The sequence below is a fragment of the Dicentrarchus labrax genome, unplaced genomic scaffold (assembly GCF_905237075.1).
Source record: "Dicentrarchus labrax unplaced genomic scaffold, dlabrax2021, whole genome shotgun sequence".
NCBI lineage: Eukaryota > Metazoa > Chordata > Actinopteri > Moronidae > Dicentrarchus > Dicentrarchus labrax.
In genome coordinates this window covers 7,899,327-7,912,888 of record NW_026136716.1, presented here as the reverse complement: position 1 = coordinate 7,912,888, position 13,562 = coordinate 7,899,327, and the positions used below count along the sequence as shown (strand labels likewise).

The window sequence follows — 13,562 nt, the reverse complement described above, 5'->3', positions numbered from 1 at the left end:
AAAGTACAAAAAAAACCCTGCTACTTAAAATACTTTTAAGTCTCAAAAATAGAACAGAAGGAACATCACGACTGTGAGCATTGCACGAAGAGAAAGCTGCATGAGTTTGAAAATGCAGAGGTTTTTATTTCTCTCTCTTCTTGACTGCACACAACCCATTTCGATCCTCTCATGATGATACTCTCCCCTTTAATGAGTTCATTTGTATACTATTACTACTACTATCTCATAGCTTTTAGTGTTTAGTATCAGCTTAAGCCAAAGGGCGCTCTGGTTGCCTGTGTAGATTTCTGTGTCTTCCTGTGTGATGGGACAGTAGCCTTGTGCAACTGCCTGAAGGATGCTAAGACGTTTGGTCTTGGTTACGCCAAAGGGCGTTTCTGGGGTCATGTGGCCACAGCCCCTGGAGGAGCTCGAAGGTGATGGGGGAGTGGACAGACATGACACGCAACACACACACCGTGGCCATGTCACACAGGGAAAGGCCCTTCTGGGTGGAGCATTCTTGGGGGGTTTCTTTTCAGGCAAACACTTGGGGGATTTTATGGTTTGATAATTGAGTCCATTTGCTGGTTAAGAGTACACGCATGCACACACACGCATGCAAAATACAGCAGACGAGAACAAACACAGACACAAACACGGAGAAACACAAACAAGAGGAGAAAATGAGACATGAGACACACTTTGGAAAAAACATGCAAAGGATTACAAGATTATACATGAAAACATACTGTATATTTACATACAACACAATATATGGTCACCATGGAAAAAGCAGAGAATAATACACACTGTAGAACAAACTGTAGTCTTGGCAATTGACAGGTGTGTGTGTAGGTGTGCATGGGTGTTCAGACCATTTGCTCACCATTCTTGTCCATGGAATGAGGTTCAGACTGCTTCTTGCCAATATCAGCAAAGGAGCGTACAATAGGTATGCGGTTTGCCAGTTTCTTGTGGTTTTGGTGGTGGTGCTGTTTGAGCAGGGCCTCGCGGATCCTCTTCCTGGCATCCTGTCCCACAGGGCCCGACACCTCATGCTGATCCAGAACCATGTCTAAGAAGTAAAAACACATACAAGGGAACACACAAAGGTAGGTTGCCACATTACACTTTGAACAGTTCATTTTGAATTCACAAAGGCTGCTCCCGATAGTGTCTCTCCCTGTGTGGCAGCCAGCGATGCTAAGCTGATTATTCCGATAAAAACCGACCCACTGCTGCTGATTTAATCGCACAAAACCAGGTTAAGTTCAACAGATCTGTGGCGGCACAGTTTTTCCCACAGTCAGATAAACACTATTTGCTGCCCTCAAAATCTAAAACACAGTTCCCTTATTCCTTCCTAGAAAGATCCCACAAGCTTGTACATGAAGAAGCAAAGTGTTATAAACCTAAATTTCTAAGTTAACATGTCATGGTGTTAGTCTTGTTGACCTGGCCTCTACCTTCTTGAAAATGTTAGTTTTAAGAATTCATGTTCTGTAATAGTAACAGTCAGAATCAGGATCAGGATCTGGATCAGACAGTAGTGGCAAATTAGAAATGTATTTTGCCCCTAAACCATTCAGTGCTTTATGAACATTACTTTTTGTTTGCTCAGATGAGGCACGAGCAGAAGAGACTTTTCAGCCCCAAGTGTTCACCTGCAATCTCCTCCAGCGAGTTGGCCCTCATGTCCAGCATCACGGTGCCGTTCATGATGCAGCTGCGAAGCTCAAAAAGACTGTGTAGAGAAAGAGTGGCTACGTAGGGTTTACTCCACCGTTCACCACCATCCTCAACGTCCTCCTCAAACTTAAGCCACCTGCACACATTAAAAACACAACTCAGTAAATACATAAAGACATGATACATTTGTGTTTGACAGAAGCACAGTACTTTGCAAAAAAAAAGGCTCAAACTCTCAGGTGCAACAGAGGAAAATAGTCGCAGCTGGCCAGACCCAGCCCATGTGGCCAACTGCAGCGGTGTACCTGGCTGTCTCTTTCCATTCGGCGTCCTCGCCCTCCCTGAGGCAGATTTCGTCCAGCTCGGTAAACAGGGCGTGGGGTATGTGTTCCTCGTCGCCATCCTCTGTCCCCAAAAGAAACTGCACCCTCTGAGCTGGTGTGTCTGCTGCAGCAAATGGGACAGCCGGAGGACGAGCGGATGTAGAGAAAGAAGGAGAAGAAGAAAGCACGCAACGGTAAAGATTCAAAAAGTGATGTGCCTTGGTAAAACTTTGGTGTGAACTCTCCATGAATTTTCCATAAAAAAATTACTTGTACATATATTTTCACTATATTAAAACTTGCTGGAGTTGGATTCAGTCCATTTTGAAGACCTACTGTGTGAGGGGGATTCTCTTCCATCATCAGCTGACGAGTCCCTCTCCTTGGACCTCTTCCTGTGTCTGTGTCCGTGGTGACGGTGACGTCTGTGCGACCTCCTGCCCAGGGGAACGTGAACCCCGATGTAGAGAGTGCGGTGGCCTGGAGACAACATTCGGTAGACAACATTAGATTCTTCTGTCTGTCCTTTAAACTCGTGAGTTCATTTTATTATTATTCATTTGTGTAAAGTATTTGTAATCATCTGTAGCAATCAACATGTGAAATACAACAACAACAACAATCTAATATATTTCTTCTATACAAATAAATAAATAAATAGGGTAGAATAATTAAAAAGTGTCTGAAACGGAAACAAGAAGAAAACTAAATTGGAGCAGGGAGGAAATTCTGCTGCTTGTAGACAAGGTACATTAGAGAAAATAAATAATAAAGGGAAATTGCAGACATTCAATATGCTAGAACAGTGATTGCAAACAAAACCAATCCCAGCTGTATTGTTGTTGCTTGCACCCATGATTAATGCAAAAGGAAAAGAAGTGGCGTGATCCAGTCCAGTGAAAGAAACAACCAGAAGTAGCGCCCATAATTCACACAAGGTATCATCGGGCTAAGAATAATAATAGGCTTTCAGAGCTTGTAGCTTGCAATATTGGCAACGAGAGCAATGAGAGTAGGCGTGACTGAGTCAGTATCCCAAAACTCACACTGTGGAAAAAATATGCAGTGAAACAACAACTATCAAAACACCCAGCAACAGGTAGTAGCAAGGTGTGTAGTCAGTTAGAGTGGAACCAGGAAAGCAGCACTTAACGAACCAGCAGCTGTCTCGAATAATGTCTCCAGTTGTCCTCTTTGAAGAAGCTGAAATAGATTTTTTAAAATTGGACTTTTACAACAAGTATTTTCATTTTAAATCAATACAGCACAGATAATGAGTCTGGGATTTCGAAAGTGTCCATGTCTGTGCGTGTACGTGCACACAAGCGTGCATCCACAGTGTCGGCGTGAAGATAATCCGAGCTGACTTGACCATGGCCGAGCTGCCCGGCTGCTGCTTCCTTCGGCTCAGTGGCCGGACACAGACAAGACTATCGGACACCCTGTTCACTTTATCTGCCTCCTCCACCATATGAGGCGCCACAGCGACCAGCATAATGTGACACCAAGAGCAATTTGATGCTTGGGAGCAACAGAATGGGGTCGATCAGAGGATAATAAATTGGTTTCCTATTTCATCATTACCTCTTTTTTACCATGGAGAAAGCATAACGGCAGATTGTTAAGGGATAACTGGGAATAATACATTTTGCTTTATTCACTGCTGGTAAGACTACAGCTAAAGAACAGGCCATCCAATCACAATGTACCAAAATATTCCCACATGGCATTTATTCAACTGTAATCTAATCAAGGGTATAATTTCCACTCACTTTTCTAAATCCTATTTTGGTCTGTTTGAGTCATTTACTAAACCGTGTCCTTTTACTCCTTCAACTAACAAAGTATAGATGAAAGAAGCTCTGAGTTGATCCAAATATTAAGAGTTACATTCAGTTATTACCGTGCGCTCACAGCATTTATCAAAAAGTATCAGGTGTCTATCAAGGTGACTACTGGATTAGTGCATTATAATGCAGCAATTTATGGCCTTTTTTTGGTATACTGACATTATAAAGTAATAAAATAATCTAATACTTACTTGATGGTGTACATTTGATATGAAAAAATAAAATAACATTTATATTACTTGTGCCCTTCCACTTCTGAAACAAATCCTATGTCTTTAAATCTAATTTAGAACAGAGAAACATTCGGGAACCCCTCTTGCCTTCAAAGTTAAATCCTAATAAATTAGCTTATTTTATTTATTTCTGTCAGAGTTGCACTGAGAAATCTCAGTATTTTTTCATTCAGTCTGATGGGAAAATATCCCGGCCACGTGAATGCCTTAAATTGTTTTCACTTGCTTGGAGACACAACTAATCACATCATGGCACACTAATGAGATTTAAGCAAAGCACAGACATAACATGAATCACCTAAGAGCACAATGACATCATTGCATTTGAGAAGAGCCACTCACTCAATATCTTCCAGAACAGAAAATGCAGAGAGAAGTAAACTCAGGTCTGAGAAAACATAATGAGAAAACTACCCATATGTCAAAACGTACTTGCCGTTTGGGAGTGTACTTGACTCTGTCAGAGTGTATACTGCTGCAGACGCATTCATCCGAAGCAAATTGCTGTTAGCATCGTGTAAATTATGTATGTCACAGACGCAGAGGGAAGAGGAGAGGCTGACTTCGCACATAAAGCAAATTTCACAATAAAAGGCAAATTCCAGCAGACAGAAACAATGAGGTATCTGAGGGAGAAAAACATAAGGATGGAGCACGAGAGCTTTAAAGTTAATGAGTCAAGACTCCTGAGTGGAGGACTTCACAAAAATAGCTCATCTCCCCCAGGCCCGAACTACTGCTGATGTCATAGAAAGTCTTTTCTCTTCTCTTCTGTCGCCACGTCCCAGTGGCTTTCAGTTAGTCATGGCTTGAGTTCATGCAGTGGTGTGTGACGTGCTGAGTTTTGGCGTTGCATATTCTTAAGTCTTTGTGTGTGTGTGTATTTATGTATGCACTGGTGCACAAAGCTGATTGGCTGGGGGTTTGAGCCTTCTCTTCACACAACCGTTCGTTCCAAATTAATTCTGCAGTTAGTCAAGTGAGTCGAGTCAAGTCAGTTTTATTTATACAGCCCAATGTCACAAATCACAAATTTGCCTAAAGGGGCTTTACAATCTTTACAGAATACAACAGCCTCTATCCTTAGACCCTCAATTCAGATTAAGGAAAAACTCCTCAAAAATGGAAGAAACCTCAGGAAGAGCAACAGAGGAGATATTCCTTTAGGATGGAGAGACATCCAGTAGATGTCATATGTACTGAATTGATCAACAGAGTATAATTACAGTATGGACAATCCGGGTGACAAAAATATAGATTTAGATAGCCCACTTACTGTGGGTTGTAATAAATGTATTACCATGGGCACACACAGAATTTATATTCAAATATTGAACAATACATATATTTTGATCTCTGGAAAGTGGCTGTGGTAAAAACTACTCTGACCAATACAATTATGGAACAAGCAAAACTTCATATCAGGAGTCTATTATCTATTATTCTTATTTAGGATCATTGATGATATTTTTTTTGCAAGTCTGTAAGTCTTCTATATATAGTTATAGCTATTTCCTAAAGCAGCTTGTCACTGTAGTTATTATCAAAAGTTACTTGAACAGAAGAAAATAGTAGTTTTTGCAGTTTGTTAGGGACTATTTTCAGCGGCGGATTAATCCATATTTGGTGCTCTAGAGGGTATTTCTGTAGGCAGGACAGTGAATGCGGAACTGAGTAAAAAAAAATACATTGTGTGCGTTCATTGTAATGAAGGAACATGTCACCTAGTGCAACAGTGTGGCTCCCTGACATGTTTTTCATAGTTTTTGGACAATAAATGAGCTCTATGGCACAGAAGAATGAGATTTATCAGGCTTTGACACACACACACACACACAATCAGTTTGTAGGATTAATACATTGTTAGTTTTGGTCGATATATTATATAATAAGGCTTTGGCTCCACAAACTATCAGACAATACTGGTTAGTGTCATACATTTATGGTTGGTTTTGATCTTTTCATGGGATTTGTCAACAGTAAGAAAAATATCGAATACCATCAGACTTACTACTGCTGTTTCTTTTTTAACATAATTCAGACATCTACTACATGTCTGAACAGGCCTTTAAATCCACATGGAATCACAATGGAAACCAGTCATGTCATGCTAACCTTTTCCTTTTATCAGAAATGTGAGTGTATGAGAACGAGGAAGCAGGTGAGTGCTGGCGCTGACAGGGCCGAGATAACTTCAGAGGATCCCCGGCTCCTGCGTGGTGCTGACGCACTGACAGCATTACCACAGCACAGAAAGAGAGCTAGTCATTACGGCAACCATCATTCCAGGATGAGGGTCCTTGAGATAAAAGCACCGTCTCACCGGCAGAGTGTCAGAATCAAAGAGTGACATCTCTGCCGGCTGCCTGGGCGTACGTTGCCTGGCAACGAAATTACAGCGGATATTGATGGTGAAACCAATTCTGCTTCACTTATAACTTGTGTTTTAACTACATGGGACCGAATTAGTATGTTGTTTTCTCTGGACGGTTCTTTTTATTTTCTCCTTTCTCTCATATTATACTTTTTTGACTTACACATAAATCCAGTTGTGTGGCTGGCAAAAACAAAAAGTACCATCCAGTAAACCCACTTCACAAGTTACACCCATCATCTGTGATACATCTGTCACCTTCAGCACTTTCATGGAGTTATTCTCTAATGAACTATTGTAATTTATTGTCCCCACTCTCCCTCAGCTTGCCTTCCATACTCCCGTCTCTGTTTGTTATCTCCGGTGTTTCCTAAAGTAGCTTTCAAGAACTCCCAGACAATATGCCTGAACTTCAGCTCAGCTGGGTTACACGCGTAGGTGGGGAGATAGTAGCAGCAATAGTAAGTGCAAATGATCCAGCTAAGAGCCACTTATAGTACTATAACACAAACAATATGTCATGTGGCTGCAGTGCATCCTGGGGCCTGATCTAAGAGGCAGGTTTACTGAGTGATCTGGATCCATACAAGTATATATTATTTGGTATAATAAATACATTATATTTAAAAATCCCACTTGGATCACATAATTCCACTAATTATACACTGCTGTCAATGATTAAAACTATTGAAACTTCTGTGAACAACAATGCTTTCAATTATCCTTATTTGTAATACTTCCTGTTCCTGTTTGTTTATTCTTTTTTTGAACTATTTACCTTTATTTTTACCTACCATACGTTGTTTTTTTTAATGTTTTTTATTCATTTAAACTTTAAAATAAAGAAAAAAGGATGGGAGGATGTTGCGCTCTGTCTCTTTTATGATGGATGAAATGCTGATGCACACATATGTGCAGAGAATAAAGCCCTCACTCTTTGATGCCAAAAGACAAAACATGAAAACCAAATATTCCTTTGTAAGGATTTAGACAGGTGGACAGACAGATTTTCTGCTATTAAACGTCTGCAATCGATAGGTTAAGTTAAGCTTGAGTACAAAGGGGAAAGTAAATATACTTCCACACAACAAAATGGGGCTGAAAATACAAAGAATACCAATAATAGCTTGTTTGTAAATGGTGTTTTTGTGTCTTACTGCATTTCATTGAAAGGGCACTCCACTAATTTTACACATAAAGCTCAGTTTGAGGGAGGTCAACCTGTTGAATAATGTCAACTGTGCCTCTGGAGAGCCCATTTTCTTAAATCTTCTCTACTAAAACTATCCTTAACTGTGTAATGTAAATGTTAATTATCACATTTGGTTGTTACCTTCTAGTTCTTCCTTCTCAAAGTTGGTGTTGAGCATGGAGCGAGTGCCCCCGCGGTCCACCACTGCCTCCTCATCGGTTCTCTAGAAGGGACAAACACACAGACAAAGAGTGTGAACATACAATAACATATAAAGTGTACAAGGTTAGCACATTGTGCATAGAGGGGTGACACATGAGTCACATAGGACACTGCTTAATCAGTGTTAATAATCATTACGCTGATGTCTGTCTAAGGAGCCTTTTTGTCCTCGCTGAAGCAAAATCCATATTTCATCTAAATGCTACAAGTTGTTACGTAAGAGCTCACTGAGAGCACCCCCCCTGCCTAGTGGGAGGATGTGTCCTCAAATACACACACAGAAACTCAACATTATAAGGCTAACTTCCACTTACTGTCACCATGGCAACAATAGGCAGCCAAACGTAATTTGAATAAAACAGCGCTCATCTGCTGAGTGACGGATTACACAGTTTTTGAGTCATGGTTTTTAACAAGAATGCATCATTGTAATAAGCCTTAAATCGTGTGAATGCTCCGCCACCCACACCTCCGGCAAAGACAGGAGAACAGGGACTGGTGCTAATGGATGCAACATAGTGCTCTTCTGGTTACTCCACGCTATAAATAGCTCTGACCTTGAAAAATGAAAGAGGGGCCGGTCGTTTTTCACTTCTGACCCCGCAAAATTAAAATGTTCACACACAAATACTGTCAGTTCGGATGAAGTTGAACACTACAAGCCGTGGTGTGTGTCTGCATGTCAGCACCAATCAAGAGTCATTTGAGCTCTTTTCGATTCTTTTGAACCCTCTGGAGACATATCAACTGCATGAGTGGACCGACTACTCTCCAATCAACTCAAAATATGCGTCACTGATAAACCAACCCTTATTAACACTGAGGACAACACTGCATTTATCCAGTCGCGATCATTTAAGCCAGTGGACAGCGATATCGACAGCTTTAGCCTTGCTATAGAGAGATGGCTTCCTGTGGTTGCACGCCATGAACACCAGAACAAAAAGTTGTCATGGTGACGCCTCCTCCATCACCTTCTGCCTGTTCTCCTGCCTCTGTCCCTCTCCAGTCTCTCTGTGTGTGTGTGTGTGTGTGTGTGTGTGTGTGTGTGTGTGTGTGTGTGTGGCGTCTAGAGTTTATCATTTGGATCATGTGTTGTCTGCCCTCTAGACGTCCTCAGTGAATATGCTGCAGGTCTCCTGGCTGTGTACCTGTCCTGCATTAGGTCATTAGTGTTATTTTTCACATCGCCTGAGTTGCTTTGTTGTTCTTAGCACACATTTACTGATGTTACCTTGCTGGTATTAAGCAATGATGGAATGTAATTAAGTACAATTTGAGATATTTTCTGCTACTTTATACGTTTACTCCATTGCATTTCAGAGTTAAATCTTGTTGGTTTTATTCCCCTACATTTACCTGACAGCTATAGTTACTACTTACTTTGCACATTAATAATATAAATATAATCATTAATACATTATGATGTATTATTACAGATTAAGCTACCCACCAGGGTATAAAATAGTTATAATTAGCCTTACAGTGATACTTACACATGAATGCATCAATAGTTAAATATATATTACTCTGAAATGTGCTTTACATATATTCTGATGCTAATAATTTTCTTGCACTTGCGTCATGCCGTCTGTAAGCAAACCAACTGGTACCAACCAATAAAACAACTTTTAACATTACCTGCCGTCTTGGCCTCATCTATGATTGTTATAAAAGGAATAAACACAATGAACCACTATGATCTTCTGAATGAACAAATGTTTTATATTATTTGTGTATTATTTTGGAAGAAATGTTAATGTTTTCCAAGTTAAATTGAGTTTCCTTTTTTTATTTTGACCCTTGTGTCTGTTTCATTAGCTTGTTCAGTCTGTTCTTATTTTATTTTCTCATTTCCTGAAACTACACTACACAAGAGAAAGCAGTAGTGTGAATGGACAAGTTATATATATATATATATCATTATACTGTACGTCAACACTGTAAAGATCAGTGTCTATTTATTTTAGAAAGTGATGACAAAGACTAAAAGATCCATCCTTGGAAGATAGATAGGTAGATATCTGTCCTACAGAAGCCACAATCATCCTAATCCTGGTGAAATAAGGCCTTGGGCACTACATCCTCTACTTAGAATAAACTGAGACCGTGTCACATACACATACTTAATCACATACAATAGGTTGTGAGTACGAGGAGGCACATTAAAAGCCCATTCAGTTTTTGTTCCATATCGCATGGTTTGCCAGAATAATCTGACAAGGATGTCCTTCACTGCACTTCGTGTGATTGAAACACAAACCAGCACATCAGAGGAGTTTATTTCGTACAGTGGGACAAAGATTACCACACACTAAGCTCTAAATATTTTATGCCACAACCAATGTTTAGACCACAATTGGGTCTTGTTGCAGTTTAAATATCAAATACAGCCTTAAATAGACCTGGTGGCAATCTCAAATAATTATTCAGCATTAAAATATAAAATAATATGTTTTGACAACAAGAGATATAACATGATACTTCTTACCATTATTCAAATGTCTCAATAATCTATCTAATTATAAGGGCTTTAAAGAAATGAACAAATGGGCCTATATTCATTTAACAAGTAATATATAGTTAAGACTGCTGAACAATCAAATAACAGTATAAAAGAGACCTCTTCAGTGACTATATAGCTAAGGGCTGGTACAGATTCTTACCTCTCTCTTCAATGGTGTACATTTTTATTAAATTAAATCATGTATAATCCTGAGAACAAAATGCAAGACTGACTAGTGCTAGCATATTCCCAGCTTGCCAGCATTTTAGCTCACCAACTCCCCCTAGCCCTTCGTCTAGGACTGCATATTTCGTGAAGAGGAGCTGTGCCACTTTCTGGTGACACAGAGCCCTTAAGAGGTACAGTTTTCATGTTGTGTCTTGTTGTCAAAATGCACATGCATGTTGATGTATTCTTTCAACATTTTGTCTAACGCTGAGTGGTTTAAACCTGATGTGCTAAACCTGTCTTGAAAAAGAACAAGAGTGGAGAAAATGTCAGTAGTATAATAAAATCATTCATCACCAAGCAGCTTTGCTCAACCAGTCAGCAGGATTTAAATCAGCAGCTTTTCAATCAAAATCTGTAGCCTCTTTGTGACAACAAATACCTCTTAAAAATGTAATTAACAGAAAAATAAAGGCCCTGCTCTTCAAAAACTGAAGAGTGCTACACTACACTGTAAACAACAGCACAGGAGTCATGTGCTATACTGCACTGTGACAAGCTAAATGTGGCTGATGCTGGCCATCAATCTCTCATCCTGAGAGATTAACAAACAGCATGGTTGGTACAACACTCTCACACACATGGACAACCATGTGAGAAACAAGCCAAAGCATTAAAGGAGTGTATGGACAGATGCTGAGAGCTGACACAGTGGGCTTACTGTATAGGAGGGACATTAACAGAGCGAGTACTCATAGACATGCAAGCACTCATACAGCACACAGGCCCAGATGGGGATTCATTATCAAGTCCCTGTAGACAGACTTCCCTAGATTTCCCCTGACAGATGGTTAATGGTAATCTGAAAGACTTTGACATCTTCTTAATGTGTTAATTTTGCCAGTGTCCATGCCTCTGCATCCGAATGCACTGGTCCCAACCCTCCACAGACTTAGACTGACCACTGCACACTATCTACTGTGAGAGGAATCCTAGACGTAATCAGAAAATAACCAAATAAAGAACTTACAAACCTGCCTAATAAGTAATAAATACTTGTATCTATTTTTGCCCTTCTGGTAGTGAGGGCAGCAAAGATGTGAGCGTCCATGACAAGCCTGGGAGAAAAGCAGGGGGTTGGTACTCGTTGGCCCTTCTGGTCCCTGGGGAAACTCCCTCAGTCTCAGTAACACACTGTCTCCCTGTCCCCAATCCATGAGAACGACACACATCTAAATACGGCTGATACGCAATTCAAAGCCCTAGCTTTAGCGAGTACCACCTGATGGCAACAGGATGAGGATTTTAAAACCACTGTTGCATTATACTGAATCAGATTAACTGTGTGTAACCTTCTCTGTCTTCTAACACATGTCTAACAAGTCCTGTGATAGCTGTCTCTGAACTCCCTTATATCTATCCTGCATCTCCCCTGCATTAGCACTGCGGTGGCCACTGCACCACTGTACAGGCTAGTGCAGGCTGGAACACATTTATCTGAGGAAAACAGTGCAGCTGTTTTTCCCTGTAAATTGTTATTAAAATCAATCCATTGACAGTAAGCATAAAGCAAAATAATTCCCTGCATCTAACTAAAACAATGTTTATGGCTCTTGTCATCACACTTCCACTTAGTGCAGCGTTGGTTTTTGGCAATAGTGTGGGAGACTTTTGGTGGACGAACTTTGAGGGGCACATTTGCCAGCAAGGATTAGCCATTGAAGTCTGTTTCACGGCTGCCAGCTGAGGCAATCTACTGGACCAATTTCAGAACCTTTTGCACGTATTAAAACAAAAGATCAGGCTCATGATTTGTGCTCAATAGAGCCGATACAAATACCTGTACAGTAAACATCATATCCTAGTTTCAGAAACCTGGATAAACTAGCCGGAGTACACCAATAGACACCAGGATATTGTAGCACCTTATCCAGGTTTCTGATCACTTTCTGCCATGCTCACAGATGCGTTATCAACTCAATTTAGTGATTCATTTGATTTTGATTTGAGGACTTCTAGACCCTGAAACTTTGTTTAAACCAGACATTCTCCAGGTTACAGTCTGCTTTTCACAACCTTCAGAAAGCTTGTTCTGAAAGACTAAGTATATACATTTCACAAGAGCACAGACCTCAGTTATTCCCAATCTGAAAATATAAAGAATTCTTATGGATTCTTATACCACAACCTTTCTCTCTCTCCCTTCAAAACAGAAAACAACATTATACAACCCACTATAATAACTACATTAGATCATGGAGACAAACTGCGTGCTCATGCTGCTGCTATTAAACCACTGGATGCCATTTAACACTGTGGCATTCAGTACATTACTCAAGACAGCTGTTGCACCCACTACTTTGAGTTATATAAAAAGGTCGGAGGCCATCACTGATATTCAGAATGGCCTTACCGTACCAGTGTTTTCATTAAATAGACTTTAGTATCCAAGTTGCTGAAATATTTAACATTAATCGACTTCAAAGTGAACAACTGTGACGCAGAGAGTGCTGAATTGTCGTAGTCATGTCATTTATTGTTTTTTTAGGTCCCTCTTGTAAAAGAGATCTTGACTTCCTGCATAAATAAAGCCTAAAAATATCTAAATAACTCAATAGTTGTCTGATCAAATGTCAAGCTGTGACTGCTGCTTGTAAGATGACACCGTTTTTATCCCAATCTATGCATTTTCTGAAAAAAGGTCTGTACGATTACCCGATGAATCCTTTTTTCTGCCATGTACATGCTATATTCTGCTTTATGCTGATACTCATTTGCCCCCTTTACTGGAAAAGCATGAGTTTATTAACAGAGTAAGTGTGAAGTGAATTAGAAAGAATGAAATCCACCTCCTTTTCCTAAAAGATTAATATATTTTACTTTACAGTTATAATACTTTACAGTATGTGAAATAATGTGATATGATGCTATGTCCCACACAAAGCTTTACCCTGCTCAGTATGAGAGATGAGTTAGAGTCTCCTCCCTGCAGGTCTCTGCTTCTATTTATAGACACTGGT

At 40.1% G+C, this 13,562-nt stretch overlaps 1 protein-coding gene across 7 annotated transcripts in view; it reads right to left on the bottom strand.

Moving 5' to 3' along the window:
• Positions 1-13,562, bottom strand: part of LOC127378737 (sodium-driven chloride bicarbonate exchanger-like) — a 42,149-nt gene that overhangs the window by 16,268 nt on the left and 12,319 nt on the right. For 5 of the 7 annotated variants that reach the window (XM_051427964.1, XM_051427966.1, XM_051427969.1 and 2 more), the window contains 5 exons: positions 7,788-7,869; positions 2,334-2,477; positions 1,980-2,121; positions 1,650-1,810; positions 872-1,060 (listed from right to left, as the gene is read on the bottom strand). In XM_051427964.1, the coding sequence (XP_051283924.1) occupies positions 872-1,060; positions 1,650-1,810; positions 1,980-2,121; positions 2,334-2,477; positions 7,788-7,869 (718 nt within the window). Of the gene's footprint in view, positions 1-871; positions 1,061-1,649; positions 1,811-1,979; positions 2,122-2,333; positions 2,478-3,154; positions 3,179-7,787; positions 7,870-13,562 lie in introns of those variants that run through there. The other 2 variants (XM_051427965.1, XM_051427970.1) reach the window with 2 other exon arrangements.